Genomic DNA, 25,877 nt, shown 5'->3' on the forward strand with positions numbered 1-25,877 from the left:
TGACACGAGCTGGGGCACACGAGTGAGCTTTCTCCARTGTGAGCACTAGTAAGCAGCAGCAAGGGCATAACTGCAAAGGCATATATTCCTGTTCCCGAGGTTTTCAGCTCTCATTCTTACTGCTGCTTCTTTTTCCTCTCCCTTCTGGGATGGAGAGCTTTACCAGAATCTTCTATTAGCTGGTGAACAGTGTGTTCCCATGAGGGCTTGGCTGAGGTACTGTTCTCAGAGTGGCTTTGCATAAATTGGAATAAACAGAATATCCCAGGATGAGTTGTACTTACCCTTCCTGGCCTAGCCTGGTACCAGGTGAAGGCCTATGGTCAGTGAGGTATCTTAAGCACACAGTTAATTATGTTGTCATTATGTGAGAACTTGCAGAAGAAAAGTTTTCTTCTTCCAGCAGCCCATAAAACCTAATTGTGGGTCATTCCATCTGTGTCCAGCAGCTGGCTCGAGCTGTTCCCCAGTCAGAAAAGGACTGGCACAGCACTATCAGCTTCCAGTGGCTTCCAGCAAAGCTCTGCCCCAAACTGGCTGTTTCTGGTTGTGAAGGTGATGCATGAATGAGCCCATGCATGTGGAGGTGCAGGATGGCTGTTGGAAGGAAGTGCTGTTCCCATTTATTTTGTAGCAAAGTCAACTCTAGGCCGTAGTAGTGAATGGTCAGGGTGTCTTGCTAAAGGAAAAAGCCTCTCCATTTTCACCTCATGCAGAGATTGACAGTGATTTTAGAGGGTTATTTCCTTTATTCCTGCTGTGAATATGGAAAGCCAGGTTGAGTGTGTCATTCCTCAAGAGGCAGGAGTTGTTAGGTAGGAGTTGCCAAGAGCCCAGCCTTGGAAAAATGCTCTTTAAGATATTCCAGGATGGACACCAAAAATCCCAGAGATACTCAGTAGACAGAGGTTGGAAAAGCTGTGGCTCTTAGCTCTTTAATCCCTAAGCCAAAAGAAAGAACCATGCCTGAGCTGTTTGTTGTCAGTCCTGTTTTAACTCTCCCACAGTGGATTGTGTCAGAAGTGGTGACTGGAGTTGTGACCTTCCACAGGGTCCTCCAACTTAACCACATCAAATATTGCCACTGCCTGGTTCAAAGTGTATGGATTTGGTGAATGAAGGTCTGGTGGGTTTGATGCATTCTAGGGACAGGCTGAGCTATCTTTCCCAGCAGAACTCTGGAAAAGCTGTGGGGAACATTAGCAGAAAGAGGATTGTATTTCTTGCTCTTAAATGTGATTTGCTTTTGTTTGTTTTTTGTTTGTTTAAAAATAATATTTACTGATAGGAGGCATCACACTCCCGGCGGGATCGAAGGCGTCTCTCTAGTGCATCCTCCAGTGCACAGTGGACTCCAACTCCTGACTGGGTAAGGGAATCTGGGCAGAGGAAATAAATAATGAGGAAAAGAGTTGTGGCAGAAATACCTCACACACCCCCTTCCCTGCCATCAGAAACTCTCCCAGAGCAGCATTTCCTCAGTGGGAATGTCTTTGACTTGCGGTCAAAGCTCCAGAAGTTTACTAACATCTGCAAAGAAATATTTTGTTTTACCTGTTTTAAGCCAATGCCCCACTGATTTCATTGGGTGCCTCATAATTCCAGTGCTCTGGGATTTATTGTATTGCTCCTGTGCACTCAGTTCATCCGCCAGCTTCATAATGTACACACCTCATTTGTTGCAGAGATTGCAGAGACAGCTGTATTAAAACTGCTAATGCAGTGCACTGATTTCCCTGCTGCTTTCCTACCTATAGGTGATGTCTTGGAAGTCAAAGCTTCCCCTGCAGACAATCATGCGGCTCTTACAGGTGCTGGTCCCTCAGGTGGAGAAGATCTGCATTGACAAGTAAGTAGATTTTTGGAGAGGAAGGACTGTGCAGTGTTTAAGGAGCTCTGTGAGGTTGGCAGAGTCTGAATTTGGAGAGCCCTTGGGGAAAGCTTGTAAAGCATGATTGAAAACATCACAGGCTCAGCAGAGATGTTATTCTCCTTGCCAAACGTCGTGTTTGTCTCATCCCTTCTCCGCTCTGTTTACAGAGAGGGTGTGTGTTCTCGCTGGCCACGGTCGCTGGCTCTGTGTCTGTGTCTGTTTAGACTGATACTTTGTGCTGCAGCAGTCTTGGGGGTGTCTGTGGGCCGTGCTGAGGATGTTCCTGGCCTGTCTCTTCGCAGGGGTCTCACGGATGAGTCGGAGATCCTCAAGTTCCTGCAGCACGGCACCCTGGTGGGGCTGCTGCCGGTGCCTCACCCCATCCTCATCCGCAAGTACCAGGCCAACTCGGGCACTGCCATGTGGTTCCGCACCTACATGTGGGGAGTTATTTATTTGAGGTAAACCAGCTGGGTGCAGTCTGAGTTGGTCTTTTCCAGTCTGACTTTTGGGAGGCCTGTAGAGGGAATAGCGTGCACTTGGCCGGCTCTGGATCGTCTCATATTTACAGGATAGAAAGGTGTTGTTCCCTTGGAAGAGACTTGGATGAATCAGCTGCTCCAAAACTTTGAGTGGGTGTCATGAAGGGAGTTGTTCTGCGAGTACTGATAGTTTGGGAACTGGCAGCAGCAGGGAATGGAAAAGCTGCCTAGAGGGTCTGGTGCAGAGATTTCATGCAAAGCTCTGGCTTTGTGGGATGTTGTGGATACTGTCATCCCTTTCAGGTGCATTGTCTCTCAACCAGTGATTTCCTTTTATGCAAAGCTGAAGATGTGCTGTGTAGGCAGCTGTAATCTTGGCTGGGAAATTTGAATTCCATGTACCTGGCCACAGAGAGTAAAGTGGCTCTTGTTTTTCTCTCTCAGGAATGTGGATCCCCCAATCTGGTATGACACAGATGTGAAGCTGTTTGAAATTCAACGGGTCTAAGAGAGCACTTACCTCTACTGAGAGAAATACACTGGATCTAAGGACTGCGGTGTGCTGCTTCATCACAGCTATTCCTGCATTTCACATTCAGCTGAGAGACCAAAAGGACAATCACTTCATTTACCTCCCTGTCATTTAAAGCTTTAATTGGGACTTGCTTGGACATCCCTCCCCCCAGCTCACTTCTCTTCCCTCACCCTTCACCACGAACCTTGAGTGAAAGATACCTAAGGGATTGTCCATTGTTGTGGTTGCACTAGAAATCAGACTGTTCTTAGCTCCTCTGTTACTCTTTTGCTTCTGGATGTGGTTTGGAGACCAATCTGACCCTGTCCTTGCCCTGGTGAGAGTCAGCATTTAATTGAAAAAGACTAGCTGTATACTGGGTGCAAGGGAGAAGCTGCTATTCCTGCAGGAGACAGGTTTTGGAAACTGCAGTTACTTTCATGTGGCTCCACAAAGTTTCCAGGGCATCCCTTCTTGGCTGCAGGTGTCTCCCTGGTGTCTCAGTTGTATATAGGGAAGTCCTTCCCATCCAAAGGAAAGGAGATGATGTTGAAGGAAAACTCTGTGTCTCAGTTCCGAATCTCTCTACTCCTTTCCTGGAAAGCTGCTTGAAGGGGTTTTCACTGGTGTGACTGAGAAGTTTTTCCTTGGCTTCCAGGCCCAGCAGCCTGTCCTTGATGGTGGGCTGTTGCAGGGGAGCATGTCTGGCTTTGGAAAGCCCTCCTTAATCCATGTGAGCACACAGGGAGGAAGGGACTGGCTCAGTGAGAGCAAGGAGAGGAGACCTGACTGTTAAACTCTTTAAGTCTTCTCCTGTTGACTGAAAGGACACTGTCACCTGGGTTTGAAAGGAACCATATCCTTCCATCTTTGCCTGGCAGGCTGATACAATGCAGGAGCAGAAGGGTCTTTTGCACACTACTGTCTAAGGCAGGGGTTTGAGGGAGGCACTCAGGGAAGTTGTAGGAGGAATTTGGAAGTTGTAGGAGGAAAAGCATCTCCATGTCAGTAGGGAGTGGGGAGTGCTGAGGCAGAGTTGAATTCTTCAGGGCATTTTGCTAGTGACCAAGTTATTGGATCTTGAATGTATTGGGTCCCAAGCATCCCAAGTGAAGTCTGGGAAGCCAGAAGGAGAATTGGTGGGAGACCCACTGTTGTTGGATTGGTTCAGTAATGTGGGGTTACACATTGGTGAGTGGAGACATCCTGGCTTTTGAGTCAAATTTTATATTCTGCTGGGAGGGGATGCTGTCTTAGACCTGTGTGGTCTTTAGACAGTGAAAAATGAGAGGTGCTGTCATGAACTGAGACCTTTCTCACCAAGCATAGTCCTTGGTGCTCTGGTATTCAGGCTCTTGGGAGGATCATTAGCCATGAACTGTTTGCCACAGCTTAGAACCAGTGCCATTACTGCAAGGAAGCAGGTCCCTCATGTTAAAGTGTGTCACACACTCTGTGACCTTTAAGCCTGGTCTAAGCTTTGAAGCTGGAGTGGTAACAGTGTGACCATCCTCTCCCAGACTGCCAGCTCCCAAGGGTCTGCAGCCAGGTGGTTTCCTCCCTTGGGCACTGAAAGGGGATAGAGTTCTAGGCCAGTAGAAAGCTGAAGTAAAACCCAAACGATTTTCTGAAGGATAAGAAATATGCGACATAGAGAGAGGTTATTCCCCCACCTGCCTCCCATCTCCAACCCACTTTGCCACCCAGCACTACTCCCATCCTGACCCCACCTCTGTTCAGGTGTAAACAGGGTGAGGTCTCTGTTTTACTTGGAAAATCTCTCGTCTATAAGAATGTGATTTGGTGGGGCCAGTCTCTGATTGTATGGCACTCACACCTCACAGCTGGAATGGGGCATCCCGTGTCCCACGTGCTTGCCTCTTCCCTCCCATGGATCTGCTGGTTCTCACGATCTCTTCCATCCTCTCTTTTCTGCTTTGTTTCTTTGTGAGTTCCTCTGGAAGCCTTTTTGTTTGTTTCTTGGTGTTTGGAGTCTGATCCTTGTTCTGTGGAAATCAACTTGCACTGTAAACTCTTTGCTTTACTTATGGAGAGAAAGATAAAGATTAACTGAAACATGCATTTGATTGGTTGGTTTTTTGTTTGTTTCTTTTTTTTTTTTTTTCCCAGAGGGAGGTTTATAATCTTGTTTGTCTTATGCTGGGGTGACCTGTGCCATTAGATAACCGTAGGCTAGCTTCCTCTGCAGGGGTGATATTTTTTTTTGTAATCAGAACTGAAGATTGGACTCTGGAGAAATGAGCCTGAACTGTGTGGGTTTGGCTCTTTCTGTGTTTATGGCATGAGACATCATCAGAGATCAAACAGGATCAAGTCTGCTGACTTTGTGAACCGTGTGCTAAAACCTTTGTGCAGTTGAGACCTGTCAAACAGGCACCCTGGCGGTTATTAGGAAAGGACATAGAAGGGCTGTGGGTAAGAGTTGGGGCTGGTGGGCTTCATTCCTGTCCATGCTAATCATGTCTTCAGTCATGTATTCAGTGTCATTCCAAAGTCACCTGCTCTGTGAAGGCTCAGTAACTTAAACCATTGTTTTATCTGTTACACTGCAGATAAAATCCAGGTTGTGGGTTTGCCCTTGAAGTGCCATCGTTGCTTGTCCCCAGGCTGTCAGTCACTAGGAAGAAGGTTTGAGGTCAGACCTTAGCATGTGTCTCCTGTGGATCTCGTGGTACAAACACTGACATGAGAACAATAATTAACTTTATTGAAGCCTAATTTATCCAGCTGTAATTTCTCATGACATATTTCTGTTGACATGGGCCTAAATACAAACACTTATTGGGCAAAGTTCATGCTCATGCAGTCAGTCTCAGAGTTTCACAGAGAGGTGCTATCACTGCCCAAATGCTGAATCCTAATTCTAATTCTACTTCTCATCACTGTTACTGTCTTGGGAGCTTGTTTTTCTAGGGAATCACAAAAAAATAGGCTCTGATCCTAAACCCACACTGCTTCTGGGATTGATTTACAGAGGAACAGAAGCTGAGGATGAGGATGGCTTTTGTTCCATGCTGCTTTGGCCTTGGGTAAGGGCCATGAAAGGTTTTGATTGATGGTAGAACAGGCCTGCTCTTAAATCTCAGAATCACAGAATGTTTTGGGTTGGAAGGGACCCAAGCTCATCTCATTCCACCCCCTGCCATGGTCAGGGACACTTTCCACTAGACCAGGTTGCTCAGGGTCCCATCCAACCTCTGAACACAAGAGCAGTTTAATTCAGTTGACTTTTGAGCCTGTTCTTTGGTGAGTGCAGAGCAGACCCAGGGATTTCACAAGACACACGTGAAAACTCAATCTCCTTTATTTCCATTCATCAGGCTCTGTATTTGAGACCCATAATCACAAGCCCCTTGCTCTCCCACATGCTTTCAAAACAAGCATCCCCTGCAGAACACATTCTAAGGGGTCTTTGATCAGGCACCCCGCTGTGCAGCCCTGTTCCCTTGTGCACAGAGATGTTTGGGAGATGTTTGTGGATGTGCAAAGCAGCAGTGAGGGATGAAGTGCTGGAGGTGGGAAGGGATTCACAGTGGATTTGGTGGTAGCTCACTTTTGAACCAGCCCTGTGTGCCGGGTGGGACCTTGGCTGGTCCACAGCAGAGATAACACCATCCATGGTAAGTAAAGATCACCCAGAGTGCTGCTGCTTGAGGCTCTGGGGATGCCTGTAAAGAGTGGTAGTGTTTATTCTCAGTAAGGCAAGGTTGTGTTATTGCTTCTGTTTTTGGTGCTGGGAAATGATGCACTGAACTGGTGCAGGTGTGAAGGCCTCTCCTGCCCATCAGCACCGAGCAGGAGCTTGGCACTCAGTGGGGCTGGGCCCCACAGGACTGGCACAAGTTGATGTGTCAGATGTCAGCAACAGTAGCAAACAGAAATAGTGCCTGTTCTGACCATTAAAGCGACTCCAAGCTTCTTTTTGAAAATTACACATAAAAAGTGTACTTTTGGTTCATTTCTGAATGACTATGGCTGTAGGTGCTTCTGGTGTGGCTGATCAGTCTCTTTGTGCTGCAGGATGGTGGGTTGGTGAGCAGTGGTGGGGCTGGCAACCTCTGACTGTGGATTTTGAAGTTCTGTGGAGTGCAGGTCAGTCTTTGTTGCTTTTGTTGAAGGCTGCTCTTGTGTTCTTTTATCTGGAAGATCTCAGTAGGAGCTGGTAAAGTCCCACTTGCTGCCATACAGCATCCACTGGCAGACTGCTGACTGCATGCATGGTCCTTGGAGTAGTGAGAGTTTGTTTATGGGCTTTGAGTCTCTTCTCTATGGAGAAAAAAGATAATATAAAACACCCACCTCTTCTGAAACTCACGGAGATGGTGTGCAAGGAGAATTCAAAGCAGAAGCCGGAGGGAAGAATCTTAAAAGCTTCCACATGCATATCTGCTGCTTTCTGCACATTTGTTCAGCATCACTGACCCTTCCCAGCCTCTGGGGTGGGGGGCCAGCTTGGTTCAGGCTGTGACATAGACCTCCAGGAGCCCCCCGACCGAGTGCATGCGGTAGAAGACACCCAGGGGGAGCCCAAAGTTCACGATCACAAACCAGGTGGAGTAGCCGTAAAATGACCTCTCCAGTCCGTTCTCGAAGACGGGATGAGCTCCAAATGTGGGCATGACCCACAGCTGAAGAGGTGGGAGGAAAAGAAACACAAGTCAGAGCACGACAAACTGTCCCCTACCTGCGCCCTAATCTCAGCACTGGCTCAAGTGGTTGTAGGAGTATTTCAGGAGTATCAGAGGAATCTCCTTGCCAGGGAGGAGAAGGAAAATCCCTTAGTTATGCTACTGACTCCTTGCTGTAAGTCAAATCTTGTCAAATTCCTGGAAACCTAAAGACAGCCTCATTCTGCCCCAGCCTGCTGCATCTTCCTACAGGGTTTCACTGTTTTCTTGGGCAATTTGTTTTCACTGGATTAAGGCTGCAGTGTTGATTCAAGATCCCAGAGCACAGTGTACTTTATTGGGTGAGTTTCAAGCCTGGAGACTCATGTTTACAAAGACTTACTGCTGCTGCCTCACATTTCTCCACCTTTCCCATGAAACACCCTTAATGAGCCTAATGGGTTTTTTTTCCAAGGCTAAAATTTAGGAGACAAAGGATTTATTAGCTGTCACCTTCCTACACTCAGGAAACCCAGCCTCCCTAAACTCTGAGGTTAAAAGAGAGACCTTCTATTTATGAGACTGGGGCATTAACAGGAAAACCTGTCTTGACTGACCTCACCAGAAGGTTGAAACTTGGTGGGCAAAGGCTTTTGCTTGGATTAGTGGCCCAAGAGAAAGACAAGGAGAGCACGTCTGTGTCACAGGTCATCGTGGCTCAGCCAGGCTGTGACATAGCAGAGAGCACAACACTTACTATGATGTTGCACAAAACCAAGAAGAACGAGATCTCCCTCAATGCTCTTCTCTTCCAGCTCAGGTGAGAGTAGCTATGGATGTAGGACAGGGAAGCCTTCCGGAGCTCCTGTCCCAGCTCCAGCACGCTCATCCGCCTCTGGTCTTCACGATTCTGCTCTTCTTTAGTATCTTCCTCCTTGCCAGGGAGTGTCTGGGTGTGCTCCTCTTCGCTGCTTGTTGTGGTTTCCTCTTCCCCAGGTGGTTCTACAGCCACCACGTGCTGCCCAGTGGGTCTGGTGTGTTTGGCCTCAGCTGCGGCTACAAAGCACTGCCGGTGGAGCCCATCAATGATGAAGACGTTCTGGGTGATGTTCTGAAAGATGAGGAGGACAGAATAGGAGAGGATAAGGCTGTTCAACAGGTCCCCGGGGCCAGAGGCCACAAGGGCCACAATGGAGAAGTAGCACATGCCGATTTGGCCGAGGGCTGCCCCCATCAACAGGATCACGTCCAGGCTGCGGGTTGGGTTCTTGAGCGTGTCCAGCTCCTTTTTTTCCAGGGCGTGGATGACTGTCCCAATCACTGCGCCCACACTCATCAGGGGCAGGAGCACAACGTAGTAGGAATAATATATCACGAAGATCTGGTGGCTGGAGACCAAGCTGGTGACCTGGATCTGGTACATCATGAAGACGCAGATCCCGGTGATCACAGCAGTGGCGCCCAGCAGTGGCCCAAAGACCACCCCCTGGAGCTTGAACTTGGGCTTGGTGTGGGGGACGTGGTGGTGGCTGATGCGTCTCCCCACGTTCTTCCACATGACGTAGAGCACGGAGCAGCAGACGAGGCAGTACTCGGTGTTGAAGGGGTAGAGCAGGATGTAGCCCTTCTGGAAGACTTTGCAGATGGTTGTGTTTGAGCATGTGCACGAGGCAGTCTCATTGCCTGGAGCATGGGAAGAGGAAGGCAACAATTAAGAGGGAGATGGCCTGGATTTCATGGCTATCTTTGGGAGTTTCTCGTGTGCAGACACAACATCTATTTCTGTACTTTGAACAGTGGTCAGTAGGAAGTTAAGTGACTACTGCTCAGTCCTCATGGCTGTGAGGATTCAGAATAACAGGTTTAGCAAAGGTCTTTTCCCACCTGTGGTGCTGGGTGAGAGACATCTCTTCCTTCACAGTGAAAACACTCTATCTCTACCCTTGAAATATTAGTCTCCCCTTTTCTTCCCCTACATGCTCAGAAAGAAGAGCACTGCAATTACATCAGCCTCTTCTATTCTGGCAATCTTGTGCTTGCAGTTAACAGGTAAAAATGAGCAAAAACGCTAACTTATAGTGGGCTTTTCCTTTCCTAGCCCCTCAGTTCCATGGTTTCTTAGCAGATCCCCTTCTTCCAGGTGAAGATGTTCTCCCCTTACAGTCCATCTCCTCGAAACAACCTCCAATAATATGAAAGTTCAGCATTTGGGAGAACTGGTGATATCTGAATTGCTAAGATCAAGAATTGTTCAGAATTCTGGAAATCATCTGTGTCAGCCTAACACAAATGAGGGTGTGAAAAAGGAGCCTTGCCTTCAAACCGCATCTCCACCTCACGGAGCTGAGACTCCATCTCCACGTGGAGGTTGTCGTTGGTCACGGCCAGGAGCCAGAGGAGGAGGTTGGTGGCTATGGTCAGCATCAGACCACACCTGGGAGGGGAGACAGGCACTTAGCGGAGATGATTCACAACCTGAGTGTCTACTTGCCATGTGGTGCTGCCCTTTGCTTCTTGCTGACCCACACACAGATTGGTGCAAATATCGTGTGTCGGTGCCTGCCCTGCCTGCGGCCGTCGGGGTGTGACTTTGCACACACAGACATGGCTGAGTACATTCCCATTTCCAAGGGAGCAGGGCGGGCAGTGCCTGGCTCACTGGTTAAACTGGCCTAGGCAGAGGCATCTCCCAGTGATAGGAATGGGGAGACCACCGCGCCTCATCCTCCACCCTCTATGAACTGGTCCCTGAGACAGGCAGCCAGGAAAACATTTGGGAGGAAGGAACGAGCTTTGCAGCAGTCCAAGGCACAAGGAAGGGATTTGGTGAGCCCAGGTCAGTGGAGGGAGGATGGATCTGGCCAAGGCATAACTTGGTTCTTGTGTGAGCCAGAGTAGAGAATCTGTAGGATCAGATGAAGACAGTCCTAGCAGGAACAAGGAGTAATAACAGAGATCACAGGCAGAAAGGAAAAGTTTCTTTAGAGCAGTAGAAGGCAGCTTTTCTCCCCTTTTTTTACCTGGTGAAGTTGTGCTGGACTTGAATGCAGTCCTTAGAGTGGTGCCACAGAAAATAAGCCTGCAAATGGGTAACAATAGTGATGTGAGCAGGGTGCAGTTGGCAGCCGGCTGCACACGCGGTGGAAAGGGACGGGTAGGCAAGAAGGTGCAGGTCCAGGTGGGAGCAAACCTGCCTCTGTGCAAGGGTGCAGGGACATGTGGGCACCTGCATCTCAGTGCTGAGGCAGTGCTGGAATCCTTGGGTGAGGGCAGCATGTGTGTGCCTGCACTGAATGTACCTCCTCTGTGTTCCTCTGCCCTGTACACGTGGGCATTTGCTGCTGAGGTGGGAACTAGTTTATTTTTCAAATATGGCTTTGGGTCTGGAAAGAAGAGGGTTGGTGTTGAGGTAAAAGGTGCAAATGGTGTGAGATATCTTTGTGTGCAAAGGATTTTTGGCAAAATACAGAGAGAGGCTGGGGCTTAGACTGGTGCAAACATCTCTGGCAAAATCTGAAATTCTCTCTCCTCTCTCCCTACTTTGATTCAAAGCAAATTCCTCTGGATTCTAAGGTATGTCAGGTATCTCTTGGGCAATTTCTTTCTGAATCTTACTCCTGTGTCTCTCAATGTGCTACACAAGGAGTGCAGATAGCATTTGAAGTGGCATGTGATACTTTAACACCTTCAATGCTCATGACAATGCCTCGTTGCACCCACTTTCCCAAGTCTCCTCACTTCCCCCCACCCCTTGGGCTCCCAGGAATTGGACAGAGAGAATAGGTAAGCTTCCAGAAGAGTAACATGCAGTACCTGGGTGCAAATAAAAATGATTTCAATGCTGGGGAACACAATTTCCACCTTGGATTTGCAGTGGATGAGGATTGTGGTGTAGCCGATCTCAAACACGTTCAGGAGGATGCTGCAACTGCCGAACAGCAGCACTGACCCTGGGCAAACAGCAAAGCACCAGTAAATAAACAAAGACATGCCTGTGGAGCATCTGGGCTCAGCTGGGGGCTGGAGATGTGCTTCTGGGATTTGTGTGGAGCTGGAAGCATTCCTGCCTGGAATTCTTATGATTTTGAGAGAAGGAGACAAAGGAGAGCCTGATTCCTGAAGCTGGTTGTGTGCTTCAACTGGTTTAAAGTGTTTGGACAGTGCAAAGTATTTTCTTGTGCTTGGATACAAGGTGGGAACAGGGGGTTTGGGGCTTTGCTGTGCAATCTGGAGTGACAGAGGCAAGCTAATGGTGGGTGATTCTTTCTGCCTTGTGGAGGAAACCTTAGATGAGCAGAGGTCTGTTCAGGCTTGTGGCAGCACAGTCTGCAGGAGCTGGGACACTTCGACTGTTTCTCCCTTTTGCCTTGGATGTCTCTCTGCAGCTTTAGGTACTCTAGTACCTTGCAGCTTTCTTCCCTTCAAATCTCCACGCTTAGGTAACAAGACCATGCCTGATTAAGAACCCAGTAATAGACCAGAGGCAGGACTGCTTGGAGAAATGTGATTTCTTGAAGCGGGGCAAATACTGGTGGGAAGTCTCCCAGGAAGGCTCGGGTGTCGCTGGGGTGTGACTCACTGGGCAGGAATCCTTCCTTAGAAACGAGGCTGGTGTGATGTTAAACAAGGACAAGGGTGGCACGGGGCTGCTGACGCTCTTGGAGGGTAAATATGGTGATTCTCCTCTTGCTTTGCAAAGTGCTCCTGCCTAAAACCTTTCCTACATCTTTCCCACAGTGCTTAGTTGCAGGGCTGTAGGTGGGATATGCCTGGATTGTTCTTAGGGAAGGGACCACAGAGTGAAGCTGGACTGGAGGCTGAAGGGAAGCCCCATTCCAGGCTTTCCTGGCTGCTCTGGTTCCTCTCTGTGGCACGCACTGTGCTCCTGACTTCCCCCAGCCTGACAGGGCACCGGGAGATTCCCAGTGCCCTAACCATATATTCTATAGCTCTCTAATAGTAGGGGAAGAATTTTTGTGTCTTCCAAGCCCTGGGAAGAAGGCATGAGATGAGAAATAAAAGCAGACCTTACCCCTGATCCAGATGGCCCCAGCATGGGAATCCCGGTACAGCACAGCGTGCGGCTGCTGGCTGGTGCCCAGCAGGTAGTAGATAATCCAGAACAGGCACAAGACCTTGAGGGTGGCCATCAGGACCCAGACATCTCCCAGCGTGATGTACACGCGGTTGAAGATCATGCTACTGATGAAGGCGCTGCCCAGGAACACGACGTTCATGGCCAGCAGCCCCGAGAAGAGCTGCCCAGCCTTCTGGGCTTGCCTGTCCCTCTGCTGCACCGAGGAGCAGTGGCGGTACAGCCAGGACTTCTCATAGTGGATCTTGGAGGTGTCTGTTGGGGCAGATGCTGACCTGCTCTTGCAGTGGTGGCAGGGCCTGGAGACTTTGTTGCCAGGCATGGCTACTCTGCCTGGGGGTCACCTGCTGCGGTGAAAAAAGGGGAGGTTTAGAGGGGGGACATGCTGAGATGAGAGGTTGTGTGCTCTGCTGTGAGAGCCACTTGTGTGGTGACCTCCTTTCTTTGCTTTGCAGCTTTTCCTTCCCTCTCCAGAAGCTGGATGAAGGGGAAAAAGAGGTTGGTGCTTAGCCCAGGTTAGACATTAAAAATTTCCTGATGGACAGTCATTACAGGGCACTGGGGAAAGGCCCTTCTGCCAAAATCTCTAAACCTCTCCAGAGACACCTGCATTAAAATGGGTGTTTGATGTTGCTGCTCTGCCCCACCAGTACTTGGAGCTGTTGGGACCAGAGGTGGTCAAACAGTTCCCACCCTCACCTTTCACACCTTCTCCACACACAGCCCTGGATTCAGGTTCTCTCCTTTCCCTTTGTTGCCGTAAGGATTAAGTGGAAATACCAAGCATGCTCAGACCTGCTCTAAAATTCAGAGCTGTTTGATTTTCAGTTGATGGGTCCAATCTCTTCCTTGTGGTTTTGGGCTTTGAGAGTTGCGCCACACTCCCTGAATGGTCACACAAATTGTGACAGAGCTGGAGAGAATAAATAGAGAGTCTCTAAGGTTTGATTTAAGCTGCTGGGAAAAGATCCAACCTCCCACCCACATGGGCTGACACTGGGACACAGTTAATACCCAGTTTTCTTTCTTATTCTACTTGCAGCACAGGGCTGTGAGCACACTGACACAGAGGAGTGTGAGGGATTGGCTCAGGCAGACATCCTGAGCCTGGGAGCTTTTCCATCCAGCTCTTAGGAAAATCTTTGTGGAACTGTATTGCTCATGAGAGAGAAACCTCTTTGCTCACATACAGCAACTGGGCAAAATCAGCCTCTCTATGGATTCAGTACATGGAAAGGTGCTTTCACTCCGGGGATTGACTCTGTCTGCAGTGGGGGTGACTGGAGTGAAAGCAGCCCCCTGAGATGTATTTGAGGGGAGGAGGAACCTGAAACATTCTATGTAGTTTGGAGGGATTGGGGGAGAAATTGTTTGAAAAGGGGTTGAAATTTAGTGTTTCTCTCTTCTTTTGCATGTGTGCTGAGGTGCTCTGCCTGCCCTTGCCCTTGGGACTCTGTGGGGAGCTGGTCCCCCGGATTCTGTGACTGGCAGCATGGATTCAGCATTTCTGTCTGAGTTGGTGAGTTTAGAGGGTCAATCAGGACCTCTCCATGGAAGGAGAGGACTTATGTGTGTGTCCCAGGATGAACCCCCAAGCCCTGAGGTCCTTGGTACTTCTGTTAGCAGAGATTGATCCTAAAATCTTACCCGTTTGTCTCCAAAACTCTCCCAACTTAGTAGCACAGGGACAAATTCCCTCCCCTCTCCTAGGGCCATAACTTCTCTGCATCGGAGGGAGGGGAGAGGTCATAAAATCAGCAGGATCAGGTGGAAACTCATCCAGGCTGCACCAGGAGGCACCCAAGTGCCCAGACAAGGCTGCACGGAGCGATAGACCCAACCCCTTGCCCCCGTAGCTGTGTGGGACAGCCAAACCCAGCCCTTACCTGCCTGCAGCCTCCTGCTGCCTGCTGAGAGGGATCCAGTGCTGGCACAGCCTCGGATGCAGCCAATCTCACACCGGTGGCTGGAGTGGCACTGGAACACACAGGAGTCTCCAATGTCCCGGGTGCAGACAGGAGCTGTCAGGACTGCTCCTCACTAAGTGCGGCCTCTGCTCCCAGCCCATTGATTTATTTTTTTTTCCACCCTGTTTACTTTGGGTCTATTATTGTCATTAAATTAATTACTCAGTGAGAAGCTCTCACATCTGCCACGGGCAGCCAATGGGGATCAGCTCCTTTATACACCTGCTGGGTTGCCCCATGTCAACGGCCTCGGCGCAGGATGTGCCAACTGGTAAAACCACAAGCAGCAGTGACTAATTTGTGCCGTGGCTCAGGCAGGTGTAGAATTAATCTCCTGGCACAGGCTTGTGCTGGGAGTGCTTACCCACACTGCTTTGGCCAAAATCCACTTGAGTTCCCACTCCCTTTTTAGGGGGTTTTTAAGTTGTTTTTAGGTAGACCCTGAGATTGTTTTTCTCAACTGTACTTCTCTTTTGTGCTTTTATCCAGGGCACAGATACCCAAACTGATCCAAAAAGCAAGGCTTACAGTCCAGCCCAGGTACAGAGATGACACCAGATTGATGCACTTCTGGCAGAAAGGTGCTGCTTTTGGGGGTGACAGCTATGACTTATCAATGCTCATTTCAGAGCAGGACCCTCGTGTGCCAACCCCACAGGCTCGGCCATGCAGGTTGGGGATGCTTTAGGTCCAATCTGTTCTGGCCTTGATAATTCTCCTGTTGTAGGGCAAACTGATTCTGTCTTGGGACTGTGGTGAGCTGATCCTCCTGGTTTTGTGGCTGGCAACAGGAACTTGGCATTTCTGGCTGAGCTGGTGAGTCTAGAGGGTCCATCAGGAGGGCACGGACCTCTCCATGGAAAGAGAGGGCTTACCTGTGCGTCCCAGGATGAACCCCCAAGCCCTGAGGTCCTTACAGCTGGCAAACACGTGATTTGGGAGTCCAGAGCCCTGCAACACTTCCCAAGGAGCTGATTAGAGGGATGGGAGTGGGTGAGGGAGCACAGGTTATCGTGTGTGGGGATGTGACGAAAGGGGTGGAAAACAAGACTGAAAGGGGCCCATTTCTCCTGGGTGAGAACACCCACTGTGTGCTGGTGCAGCCATTGTTTGATGTCTGCCAGCAAAAGGGTCATGTTTAATGTCTGACAAACCCTTGCACTGCTGTGGTGGAGTCTGGGAACTCTGACCCGGGCAGGTGTTCATGAGTACCCATGGCTAGATTTGCTCTGCCTTCCCCCAAAGCACCAGCATCTCACAGCCTGCTTGGACAATTTGCTTGGATGTCTTTGCTCTCTTGCTTTCATGTTCTGGGATGCCCTGAGTGCAATCGAGATCCTTCAGGTGCCTGGCTCTCCTCTGGACTCTGTTCTAGAGCTCAGCATGGAACTGGAACCCCCCAAAAGCTATTTGGTGGTCTCTTTGTTGACCAAAGCCAGTGATTTCTGTACAAGACATTAACAAACCTGCTGTTTTTCAGCGTTGTGGTCCTAAATTGGGGTGACCATGCAGAACTGGGAAATGGAGGCCAGGAGTCTGGAATGTATCCTGAAGATTGGGTGAAATTGGAGCTTTTTTCCTTCTAAGATGGGCCTGAAATAAAATGTTAGTGCCTGCTTGGCCCCAGTGGCTTTTCCAATGTCACTGTGCATCTGTGCTGCAGAGATGAGAGATCCTTCCTAGCCTGACTTGCCTTATCCTGGCCTTGGAGCTAAAATTGGATGCAGAGAGGTTGTAAAGCCCTGGGAGACTGGTTAATCCTCCTAATTTGGTCTTTACTTTGAAGAGTAGCAGCTGTTTAATTGGAAAGTATTGACAAAAGTTTACCCAAGTCATTGAGTAAGCAAATGTGCAGGAGAGGGGCAGGGAGGGGAGAGGATGAGTTGAACCAACTGGATCGATGGCAGAAATCACTCCCCTGGCGAAGCTGCCTTTACTCAGAGGCTGGGAGAAAGCTGGCAAACGTTAGGAGTGATGTTTGCCCCTCTGCTATCACCAGTGTGTGCTTATTAATGGTGTTATCTGTGCACTTAGCAGTCCTAACACCCAGGCTGGGCCAAGCGGATCTGTAAACAGGACCCGAGAGGAAGGAGGTGGGTGCCCAGCCGCCGTGTTTGCCCAAAGGCCACCCGAGGAAGGCCGTGCCCTCACATCTCCCCGGTCAGCCCACGCCCTTCCTTCGCCGCCGATAACCGTCGGTGACGTCTCCTGTGGGGGTGGTGAGTGAGAGACTTCTGGGGTGACTGCAAAGAGCAGCCTCATCCAAAACGGGTGAGGGGGAGCTGTGCTGCACCGCCCCAGCTCCGTCCCTCCGGCCCCTCTGATGGGCTCTGTGGGTGTGTGCTGGCTCCACTCGTGAGTGTGGCTTTGTGTTTTCCCTGCTGGCCCTTGGTGAAGGTCCCTTTGACCTCCTGACACCTCCTCTTTTCTAAGGACCACTGTCTTGCTCCCTGGGAAGTGCCTCCTCCTGCCCTGGCTCTCGGAACACCCTGACCCTGCTCACAGGCTGCACCTTGCCTTGTGCTGCAATCCCATCCCTCATTTCCAGCCTTGTGACCTTCTCAATCCATCCACTTTCCATCTGCTGCACTGACAGATAATAATTATCTTGGATTCCTCCCCTGTCCCTGACACACCTCAGGGAAAATCACCCAGATAAAAAGTGTATTGTTATTTTTTTCTTTCTCTAATAAAACAAATCTCACCCTGAAATAACAGATGATTAAGAAGTGAGCAGTGGGATGATGCCTCAGTTCTGGCCCTGGCTGTGGCCTTCCCTTTTCTGAGCAGTGATTTCTGCTCTCCTGCTCTGTCTCTTCTCCTTCTTGCTGCTCTCCCTTGCTGGCTCTGGCCCTGTGTGCCTCAGGTCAGGGTCTGAATCAGGACCTTTTTGACCCTCACACAGTGTCTCAAGTCCTGGGGCTGGGGCTCCTTAAGTTTAACCAGAGCTGAGCTCTTAACCCTGGCATCCCCTGAGGAGTGACTTTTACTGGTTCATGTCTCCACCAAAGCCCTGTGGCACAGCTGGTCCTCAGATCCCTGGGGGGCCAAGGTAGATTTTATACCAAGGCCAGTGAGACTGGGAGCCCTTGGCAAGACATGAGAGCCCCAGGACAGCCCTTTGCTTTCTGTAGCTCTTCATTTGTAGTGACTGCCATTTAAACAGTCACCCTGAGGCACATCACTATCCCATTTCCCATCCCCTGCTCTGGATGGGATCTCTGCTCCATAATGATGCAGTGGCAGGAGCAGTCAGCAGGATGCTGCTAGTGGCCTTGGGGCCAAGCCTCATTCTCTGCTCTGACAAAGCCTTTCTGTTCACCCAGCTTCCATGCCTCAGTTTCCCTCCTTCCAGGCACAGAAGATCTACCAGCAGTGCTTTTCCACAGGGATCTGTCACAAGGACGTGTACAAAGGACCAAGTGGGATGCCTTTGTGTTACTCAGGTATTCTGTGTTCAGGGTGTTCTTCCCTTCCACAAACTCTCCATCAGGGAGAGACATCCCACTCTCTAGCTGGGCTGTGAGGAGCTGTGCCCCAGGTCTGAAGGGAAGGGGGCAGTGATGCCTCACCTGGAGTGCAGAGTCCCAGGGAAGGGCATGGATCCATGCGGTTAGGATGTGACAGTGCCTGCTCCAGGGGGTGTACCTGGGTTTTGGGGGACATGCCTGGGATACTGGCTGTGCTGAGGAGTTGCCCAGGGATGTTTGGCTGATTCTCCATCAGCCTTGGAGCACATCCCTTTGCACATTAACTGGCCTTGATCTGATACCTTCTAGAAAACGATCCTTGAGCACACGAGGGTTTACACTGGAGTTTTCTTAGGGTTTGGATTTTTAGGCTTTGGGTTTTTTCTTTTTCATTTTTTGGACTTGTGTGTTCTGATTTTCCCTCTGTCTGTCTGCGTGTCTATCTATCTCTATCCCCCTATATCTATATACCTCTTTTCTGGGTATATAGATAGGATTCATTCTCTGTTTCGCAGTCTACTGCCTGTCCCAAGATGTGTTTTTGTGGCTGGAGGGCAGAAGAACAACTCAGCCCTTGGCTGGAAACTCTGCCATCCCCACACTTGCAGCCTGGAGATGCCTTAGGTTAGCCAAGGATCCTTGCAGAGCTTGTGCTGTCCCCAGAGCATTTTGGTTTACCCCAGTATGATTGTTTGTGGTTGGATGTTGTGGTTCCAGCTGACCTACCACCCTGGAGCGGTTGATTGGGGTTATTGCTTCTACCAGTGCTGCTTGGGCTGTCTGGGAGTTCTCCATACACACATCCTGAGTTTATTTAGCCCCAGAAGTGCCCCTACAGTCCCTGTCCAGGACAATAGAGCAGTTCAAAGTCTGCCCTGCTTGACCCAGTGCACCCATCCCTGGGAACCTGGGGCCAGGCACCAGGAAGAGCACGTAGGAGGAAACCTGGTGTGCCCCCCAGGAAGAGAGTAGGTGATTAAAAGTGTTTTCTTCCCCTGTGTGAGCTCAGCAGCTTGGGGCTCAGACAATGTGTTGGGCTGTACGTGGGACTGACGTCTGTGCGCCGTTTGCGTCTCTTTTCTGACTTAATTTCAGCTGTGGGAGCCACAGAATAATAAGGCTTTTGTTTTATGAAAGGTGAAGTTTCTAGAGAGAGATTTTATCTTTACCAGATCAATGGTAAAAATAGAACCAGGCCTTTCCAGCGCCGGTGGGGCTGGGAGAGACCTCTGGGCTGGTCACGGGAAGAATTGTCCCACCCGGAGATGCTGGATCGGTGCAACCCTCTGGGGGCAGGGGGAACTGGGGTTTACCCCCTCTTCTACCCACCCCAGGGAAAGGCTGCTGGCAGGCAGGTACAGTGGTGTCAGACCAGCCAGAGGCACTGGTCCCTGCTGGTTTGGTGATCGGGGTTTGGAGGGGAAGGTGGTTTGAAACGCGTCAGCTCGGGCTGTCAGGTGGAAAATTGCACCACTCCGTTTCAAGTACCATGATTTTCATTTATTGTTTTCCCTCTGGCAGATGAACACACGTCCGTAGGAGAGGGCTTGATGATTACTGCCACCTCTGTAGTGTTTTTTGTTGGAATGATAAACTCTGATGGAACAATAAGCCCTTTATTGGAACAGTTAAACCCTCATGTCTCAGGATGCAGACAGAGCTCAGCTGTGCCATTTTGGCATCACCCTCCTGACCTGGCAGCGTGGGCTTTCTGAGGCTCTTCTTGGATGCTGGGTACAGCAGAGGGGCCCATTTCAACTTCCTGAAGCCCAGGATTCCTGCTCTGAAAGCCCCCTCAATCATACAGTGGTTCATGGAGGGCTGCAGGCAGGGCCCCAGGGTCTGGGTGCTGGGCTGTGCTCACAGCCTCAAAGCACACACAGGCTTGAGGGTGCAGCACCAGCATCCCTTCAGGGCAGGGGAGATCAAAGTGGCCATGGCATTGCATTGCCTTCTGTGTTGTAGGGTCCCTTCAGGAGTTCAGTGTTACAGTGAAAATCAATAAATAACTGTGCGTACAAAAATGTTCATATTTTTAAAAAAATCATTATCTATTTAAAAAAAAAAAGAGAGAGAGAGAAAAAAAAAATCTCTTTATCATCCCCCAGACTGTATTGCCCACATCATCTTTATGATTATTGAGCCCTGATTCAGGAAAGCTGAGAAGGAAAGTGTGCTAGAGCAATCCCATATCAGGGCCAGCCCAGGACCACACACAGAGCTCTCCTTAAGAAGAGGAGGCTGCAGTGATGCCTCCCTGGAGAGGAAGGAAAACAGCAGGGACTGGTACAGGGAAGGGTCAAGAGGGCCCATATCCACGGGCAATACAGAGAGGAAAGATTAAAATGATTCCCAAAGCCTTTGGCGGTCACCAGTTTGTTTTTCACATCTCTGCAGGGGAGTGATTTCCGACTGGCCGTACCAGGAGATGAAGTGCTTTCCCTTTCTGTGCCTTCCAGGCCTGTGTCAGCCTCTCGTACCCTCTGGATCTCTGTGCACAGGCAGGATCTAACTGCCCAAGAGTGATGAGCACCCTCTGGAGAGTTCATCAGCGGCATGGAGTGAACAGGCTTTACAAAGGAAGGTGAGTCTCTGCATGAACTGAGGTTAATCACCATGATCCTGCTTTGGACACCTTCCTTTTTTTTATCTGTTTGAAGTTTTAAGAACTTCAGACACACACAGGCACATCCACACACAAGTAGCAAAAATAAAATCTGGACTATGTTTGGATGATCTTCACTGGCAGTTCATAAATGCCCCAACACTGCTGGAGACCCCTCGGGACATCTGGGCAGTCTCCCAGCCCTGGGGTAGGAAGAAGGTGGGTTGCTTGAGGAACACTTCCTTGTGAGGGAGTTCTTTAGGACACGATGTAGACCTCCAGCAAACTGGCCACTGCGTGCATTCGGTAGAAGATTCCAAAGGGCAGGCAAATGTCCACGATGGCCGGCCACATGGAATCGCCATAGAAGTTCAGTTCTGTGTCGTTGTCAAACTGTGGCCGGGCACCAAACGCTGGCATGATCCAGAGCTGTTGGAGGAAACGGGAATAACACCACGGTGAGAAACGTGTGAGGCACAGCAAAGCACCTGCAACCACAGCTACCCAGGGGCGGGAAAGGAGCGACCTTCCGAGCACGGGACCTGGGCCAGGAGCCAGTCTCTGCATTAAGATCAAGTACAGTCTAGTGCTGTACCCTAAGACCAGTCTTGATTCACGCTCAGAGACAGGCTTGGACCACGGGCTGAAGCACTCACTGGGTAAGAGCTTGAGCGTGTGGTGTGTTAGCATGGACCTGGCCTGTGCCAGCTCTGTGGATGGAACAAATGTGGGAAAGGCTGAGCTGGGAGCAGCTTGGTCTCTTCAGGCCAGGATGTTTGGCTCAGAAGCCCAGCCAGCCCATGTGCCTGCTTGCATGGGGGTTGTCAGCTCATCCTCTGTGAGTTTCTGTGTGAAATCAGTGTGAGGACAGGATGTGACTGACTAGCTGGGGACTTGGTGTCTAGAGACATAATATGCTTGGCTTCTTTGGAGATGCAGCTGTAATCCTACATTCCTTTGGCAGGAAACTGCAGTCCCCTGACTGCTCATAAAACCCCAGCTGAGGTTGTCAGTGACCAGTTTCTCTTAACAGCAACTGGGATCAGCAGTTGGGCTCCTAAGCCTGAGTTTTGAGAAAAGATGCACTGCCATTCCTCAGGAAAACCAAGATTTCACCCCAGGTATTTGTCACTTTACATCCTTTCTCTGGGGGTGAAGGGAAGGGCTTAATGTATTTTATTGCTTTCAATAAGCTATTCTACATATCCACTGATACATAGTAAAAATACTGAAAAAATACTGATTCTTCTCTTGTACCCACCTCTTGTGTCTGACATTCTGGCAATAACTAACAGGTCTATTAGTGTAGCCTAAAACATCTTAACTTCAGGGCAGTTGCTCTTTTTTTTTAGGGGACAGAGGAATTACAACTTATAAATTTAACTAAGTGTACTCTCTGTACAGCAGAGGCACAGAAAGGACTGTTTTTCCATGAGGCACATCCTTTCCTTCACAGACCCTTCTCCCTTGTGCTTCCTCCCCTCTCCCTCCCCCCTTCTCTCTGCATGTACTCACTATGACATTGCTCAGTAGGAGGAACATGGAGATCTCCCTCAAGAACTTCCTCCTCCAGTTCATCTCCCTGGGGGCGGTGAGGGACCGCACGAGGTCAGAAGGACACACGGCTTCAGTGCCAGAGGCAGCGCCAGGGGCCAAGGTGCTGCCAGTGTCGGGCACTCGGAGGGACACCGCGTTGATGTTGACAAAGGTGAGCCCGTAGAGATCCTTCTGGTGGGAGTCATGCTTGTAGTCTTCCTTGGGGGGCTGCCGGTGGAGGCCTTCGATGATGAAGATGTTCTGGAAGGTGTGCTGGGCGATCATCAGGAGGGCGTAGGTGAGGTTGAGCGCGCTGATAGCGTCCCTTGGTGTGCTGGCCACGATGGCCACAATGGAGTAGTAGGAAATGGCGTATTGTCCCAGGGCTGCCCCCATCAGCAGGGCCACGTCCAGGGTCCTGGTGGGGTTCTTGTGCCGGTCCATGTCCCTCTTGTCAAAGCGGTAGATGACAGAGCCACCGATGCAGACAAGAGACATCAGGCTCAGACAAACGATGTTGAAGATGTAGTACATGGTGAGTGCTTGGCTCTTCTTGCTGGACTCGGTGTTGGAGTTTACCTGCACCTCATAAAGAATGAGAACTCCCAGACCACTCACCAGAGTGACGAGGCCCAACATGATGCCTACAAAGAAGGTCCTTCGGAAGAGCCTGAACTTCAGGCGTTGAATGTGGTGGGAGTGGTGGTCTATGAAGCGTCCAACGTTCTTCCACATGACATAGACCATGGCAGAGGCAAAGAGACTGTACTCAATGTTAAAGGGGTACAGCCAAAAGTAGCCATTCTTGAAGATCTGGCAGATTTGGCTGTTGCAATTGCATTGGTCAACTGAGCTACTTCTCATTCCCACTGAAACAAGATAAAAGCAGACAGATGCAGAGGAATTAAAACAAGGAGGCAACACTCATTAGCAGCGCTGAAGAGCTGGATGCTCAGGGTCAGTGAAAAACAAGACCAATGACAAAAGAATATTGTGACCACTTTGAAAACAAGGACACTTCAACCTCAGCTTTCTGGTGCCCATGTTCTTTTTTAAGAATCTAATTGGCAGGTTAAATCTCCCTTTTTTTCCCCCCTTCCCTTCTTCATTGCCACCCCATTTGTACACGGTCTTCCACCTTTCTGACTCCTCTGTGATACAGGTTAAGAAGCGAACATTCAGACCTGGCTTTTAACATACCAGCTCTGCCAAAGGCACCTCCAGCTCTAGACAGACCCTCCAAAAAGGGATAAAACCTGACTTGCTCCCTCCCTGGACCAGGTGACTTCACAAATGGCCGGATTACCTCTCAGGAACCACCTGAAGAGTTCCTCTGTCATGTTCTTCTTCAGCTTTGAATGTGCTTTGTGAACAGACTCATCTGTCACTGCTGACATCCACACCGCCAGGTTTGTAGTCAGTGTCAGCATCAAGCCACACCTACAGAAGGAGGAGAAGGTTCTTGAGATTAAAGCAGTGGCTCTAGGCCATGTTGCTCCCATCCTGACCCTTGCTTTGCTGCCCTCACTCTCCTCTCTTCCTACTTTTTATCCTTGTTCATGAGAATTTGCAAAGCCTGGTTCCTGTTGTTGGTTTTAGAAGAGCTTCTCAATAGTGAATTAATAGATCTGGATTGGTCTCCAGTCTTGCAAAAGTGGACTAGATCTTATTTTAGCCTGAGGTTTGCCCACTGAATCATTATCTTTTCCAGGGGAGCAAAAGTCAGCTATGAATAACTTTATTTAATGATAATTATTTATTTAATCTGCTTTGAGTAATGCTTGTATTCTTGAACTGAATCCCAACCCTGATATATGCACAGGTCATTAACCTCAACTGTTTGAGCTGGGATCCAAGGCCAGCTGGAGCCACTGATCAGGTTTAGTTTTGGGCAGCATTAAGGGAGATGAGATTATCTCCTTGTTGCATCTTAGCTGTGTGAGAAAGTTTGTGGTGGCTCAGATCTCCTGGGCCAGTGGGGTTCAAAGAGCAGCAGTGCTCACCTGGTAACATTCAGGTGCACGTGGATGCAGTCTTTGGCAGAGACCCACAGGAAGTACGTCTGGCAGGGGCAAGAAAAGGAGTTATTTCCAACAAAACAAGAAAGCAAAGCACATCATCCTGAGAGAGGAGCCTCTTTTGCTTGTGTCCATCTGGGCCCAGCCTAGGAGCCCATAATCCTGGCAATTTGCTGAATGTTCTTTCTTTGCTCACATTGCCATTGTTTGCCCATGGCCACTCCCTGTTCCTGTCTAAATTGTCCCTGTCTGACCTCTTCCCTTCTTAGCACTGTCCCAGAGCAGGTGGTCCTCTGTGCAGGACCTCAAACTGTAAGGCAACCCCTGCCCTGACTGTCCTTCTCCTCCTCTGTTCTTCATGGAAAAGGAGACCTGGCTGGATGGGGGCTGCTTAGAGTTTGTGACAAGCCAGAATGTCACAGGACAGGAACAAATTTAAATCAATGCCTTGAAGTGAGTTGCCCCAGGGAGGGAGAAGATGTGGGCTGGGTGGGGCTGAGTTAAGCCTCTGCATTTGCTGTGGGGGCAGTTGAACTATGTCCATGAGATCAGAGCTCTTCCACTGGTGCCTGTGTCTCTCTACCCCTCCCTGAGACTGAGCAGAACCATCTCACCTGGACGACCACGAATATTGCCTGCACGATGGGGTAGATGATTTTGATTGCAGACAGGCAGCTGTAGAAGCTCGAGTAATATCCTATTTTGAACACGTCCATGACAAGGCTGAAAATGGCAAATAGAATCAGGCCTCCTGTTGAGGAACAGAAATATCTGTGGTTGGACAGATATGTGAACACATGGGCTAATGCAGATAGATGAGAGGAAGATGAGGAACTGTTGTCATGGAGGGGTTTTGCTTCTACCACTGTTTCTCCTTTCCCAGCACCAACAGAATCGTACAATAATTTTGGCTGGAATGGATTTTCAATCAACCCTGTACTCTGGGGTTAACAGCTCTGGCAAAAGCTGAGAAGGATCTTAGGCTGGGAAGGATCCTGGTGTAAATTACCAAGAGCCCTTGTGGATACAGGGAGACCTGGCAGTGAATCCAGTGGAGGGAGCAGGAGCTGACCTGAAGCAGGGCATGGTGCCATGCCCCAGAGCAGGAGGAGGCTGTGCCCACATGGTTGCTGCTTCCCTTGTAATAACTGATGCTCCCATGAACTCTCCACCCTGTACTTCCCCTCCAACCCCAGCCCCCGAGAGCTCCTACCTCTCAGCCAGATGGGCCCAGCGTGGGAGTCCTTGCACAGGATGGCACCTGGGCACCGGGAGGTGCCAGCGAGGTAGAAGATGATCCATATGATGACTATGAGCATCATGACAGTCAGCAGGAAGAACACATCGTAGTCGTGCACGGCGATCTTCTCAAAGGCCCCGCTGCTCACCAGCGTGCAGGCCAGCAGGGCCAAGTGCACGGCCAGCAGGATGGAGAACATGCGGCCGCCTTTTTTCCACACTTCCTTGGAGGCAGGAGTGGAGGGGGCCTGGTGGCTGAAAGATGCTATCTGGCTCAAAGCCAGGCTGGCTTTGTCGTCCTTGTGTCCGCAGCCCATGCTGGAGTTGGGGTGCCCGGTCTCGCTGTCCTTCCGCCTGGGCTCTTCGGTCATGGTTCAGCCAATGCTCTGTCTGAGGGTCAATGCTGTTGGGAGGAGAGTCCCATGAATGAGAGGTGCCACTTCATTTGGA

At 49.9% G+C, this 25,877-nt stretch overlaps 3 protein-coding genes across 3 annotated transcripts in view; 1 reads left to right on the forward strand and 2 right to left on the reverse strand.

Moving 5' to 3' along the window:
- Positions 1 to 4,949, forward strand: part of HID1 (HID1 domain containing) — a 30,614-nt gene extending 25,665 nt beyond the window's left edge. Inside the window, exons 15-18 of the mRNA XM_029960078.1 lie at positions 1,289 to 1,369; positions 1,758 to 1,849; positions 2,176 to 2,334; positions 2,800 to 4,949. Of these exons, the coding sequence (XP_029815938.1) occupies positions 1,289 to 1,369; positions 1,758 to 1,849; positions 2,176 to 2,334; positions 2,800 to 2,863 (396 nt within the window). The 3' untranslated portion in view covers positions 2,864 to 4,949. The remainder of the gene's footprint in view (positions 1 to 1,288; positions 1,370 to 1,757; positions 1,850 to 2,175; positions 2,335 to 2,799) is intronic.
- A 2,398-nt stretch (positions 4,950 to 7,347) lies between these two features.
- Positions 7,348 to 12,914, reverse strand: OTOP3 (otopetrin 3). Its single transcript, XM_008926945.3, has 6 exons — positions 12,530 to 12,914; positions 11,311 to 11,447; positions 10,518 to 10,576; positions 9,813 to 9,931; positions 8,255 to 9,180; positions 7,348 to 7,518 (listed from the first exon to the last, which is right to left on the reverse strand). Exons 1-6 carry the CDS (start codon positions 12,912 to 12,914, stop codon positions 7,348 to 7,350), a joined length of 1,797 nt encoding a protein of 598 aa, XP_008925193.1.
- A 7,978-nt stretch (positions 12,915 to 20,892) lies between these two features.
- OTOP2 (otopetrin 2) lies at positions 20,893 to 25,798 on the reverse strand. Its single transcript, XM_008926946.3, has 6 exons — positions 25,402 to 25,798; positions 24,803 to 24,939; positions 24,174 to 24,232; positions 23,477 to 23,610; positions 22,150 to 23,039; positions 20,893 to 21,063 (listed from the first exon to the last, which is right to left on the reverse strand). Exons 1-6 carry the CDS (start codon positions 25,796 to 25,798, stop codon positions 20,893 to 20,895), a joined length of 1,788 nt encoding a protein of 595 aa, XP_008925194.2.
- Positions 25,799 to 25,877: the final 79 nt, after the last annotated feature.

This window comes from Manacus vitellinus, unplaced genomic scaffold (genome assembly GCF_001715985.3).
Source record: "Manacus vitellinus isolate BGI_N305 unplaced genomic scaffold, ASM171598v3 scaffold_24_pilon, whole genome shotgun sequence".
Taxonomy (NCBI): Eukaryota; Metazoa; Chordata; class Aves; order Passeriformes; family Pipridae; genus Manacus; species Manacus vitellinus.

What these genes read in the sequence shown, in the direction of transcription:
- OTOP3 (XM_008926945.3), bottom strand. Translation starts at nt 12,914, where the DNA reads ATGCCTGGCAACAAAGTCTCCAGGCCCTGCCACCACTGCAAGAGCAGG. An exon ending in TGGGGCCATCTGGATCAGGG is followed by an intron (nt 11,448 to 12,529) that starts GTAAGGTCTGCT and finishes CTGTTTGCCCAG; the next exon opens with GGTCAGTGCTGCTGTTCGGC. An exon ending in TGGTTTTGTGCAACATCATA is followed by an intron (nt 7,519 to 8,254) that starts GTAAGTGTTGTG and finishes CCACCTCTTCAG; the next exon opens with CTGTGGGTCATGCCCACATT.
- OTOP2 (XM_008926946.3), bottom strand. Translation starts at nt 25,798, where the DNA reads ATGACCGAAGAGCCCAGGCGGAAGGACAGCGAGACCGGGCACCCCAAC. An exon ending in TGGGCCCATCTGGCTGAGAG is followed by an intron (nt 24,940 to 25,401) that starts GTAGGAGCTCTC and finishes GTTCCTCAACAG; the next exon opens with GAGGCCTGATTCTATTTGCC. An exon ending in CTTCAGGTGGTTCCTGAGAG is followed by an intron (nt 23,040 to 23,476) that starts GTAATCCGGCCA and finishes ATCTTGTTTCAG; the next exon opens with TGGGAATGAGAAGTAGCTCA.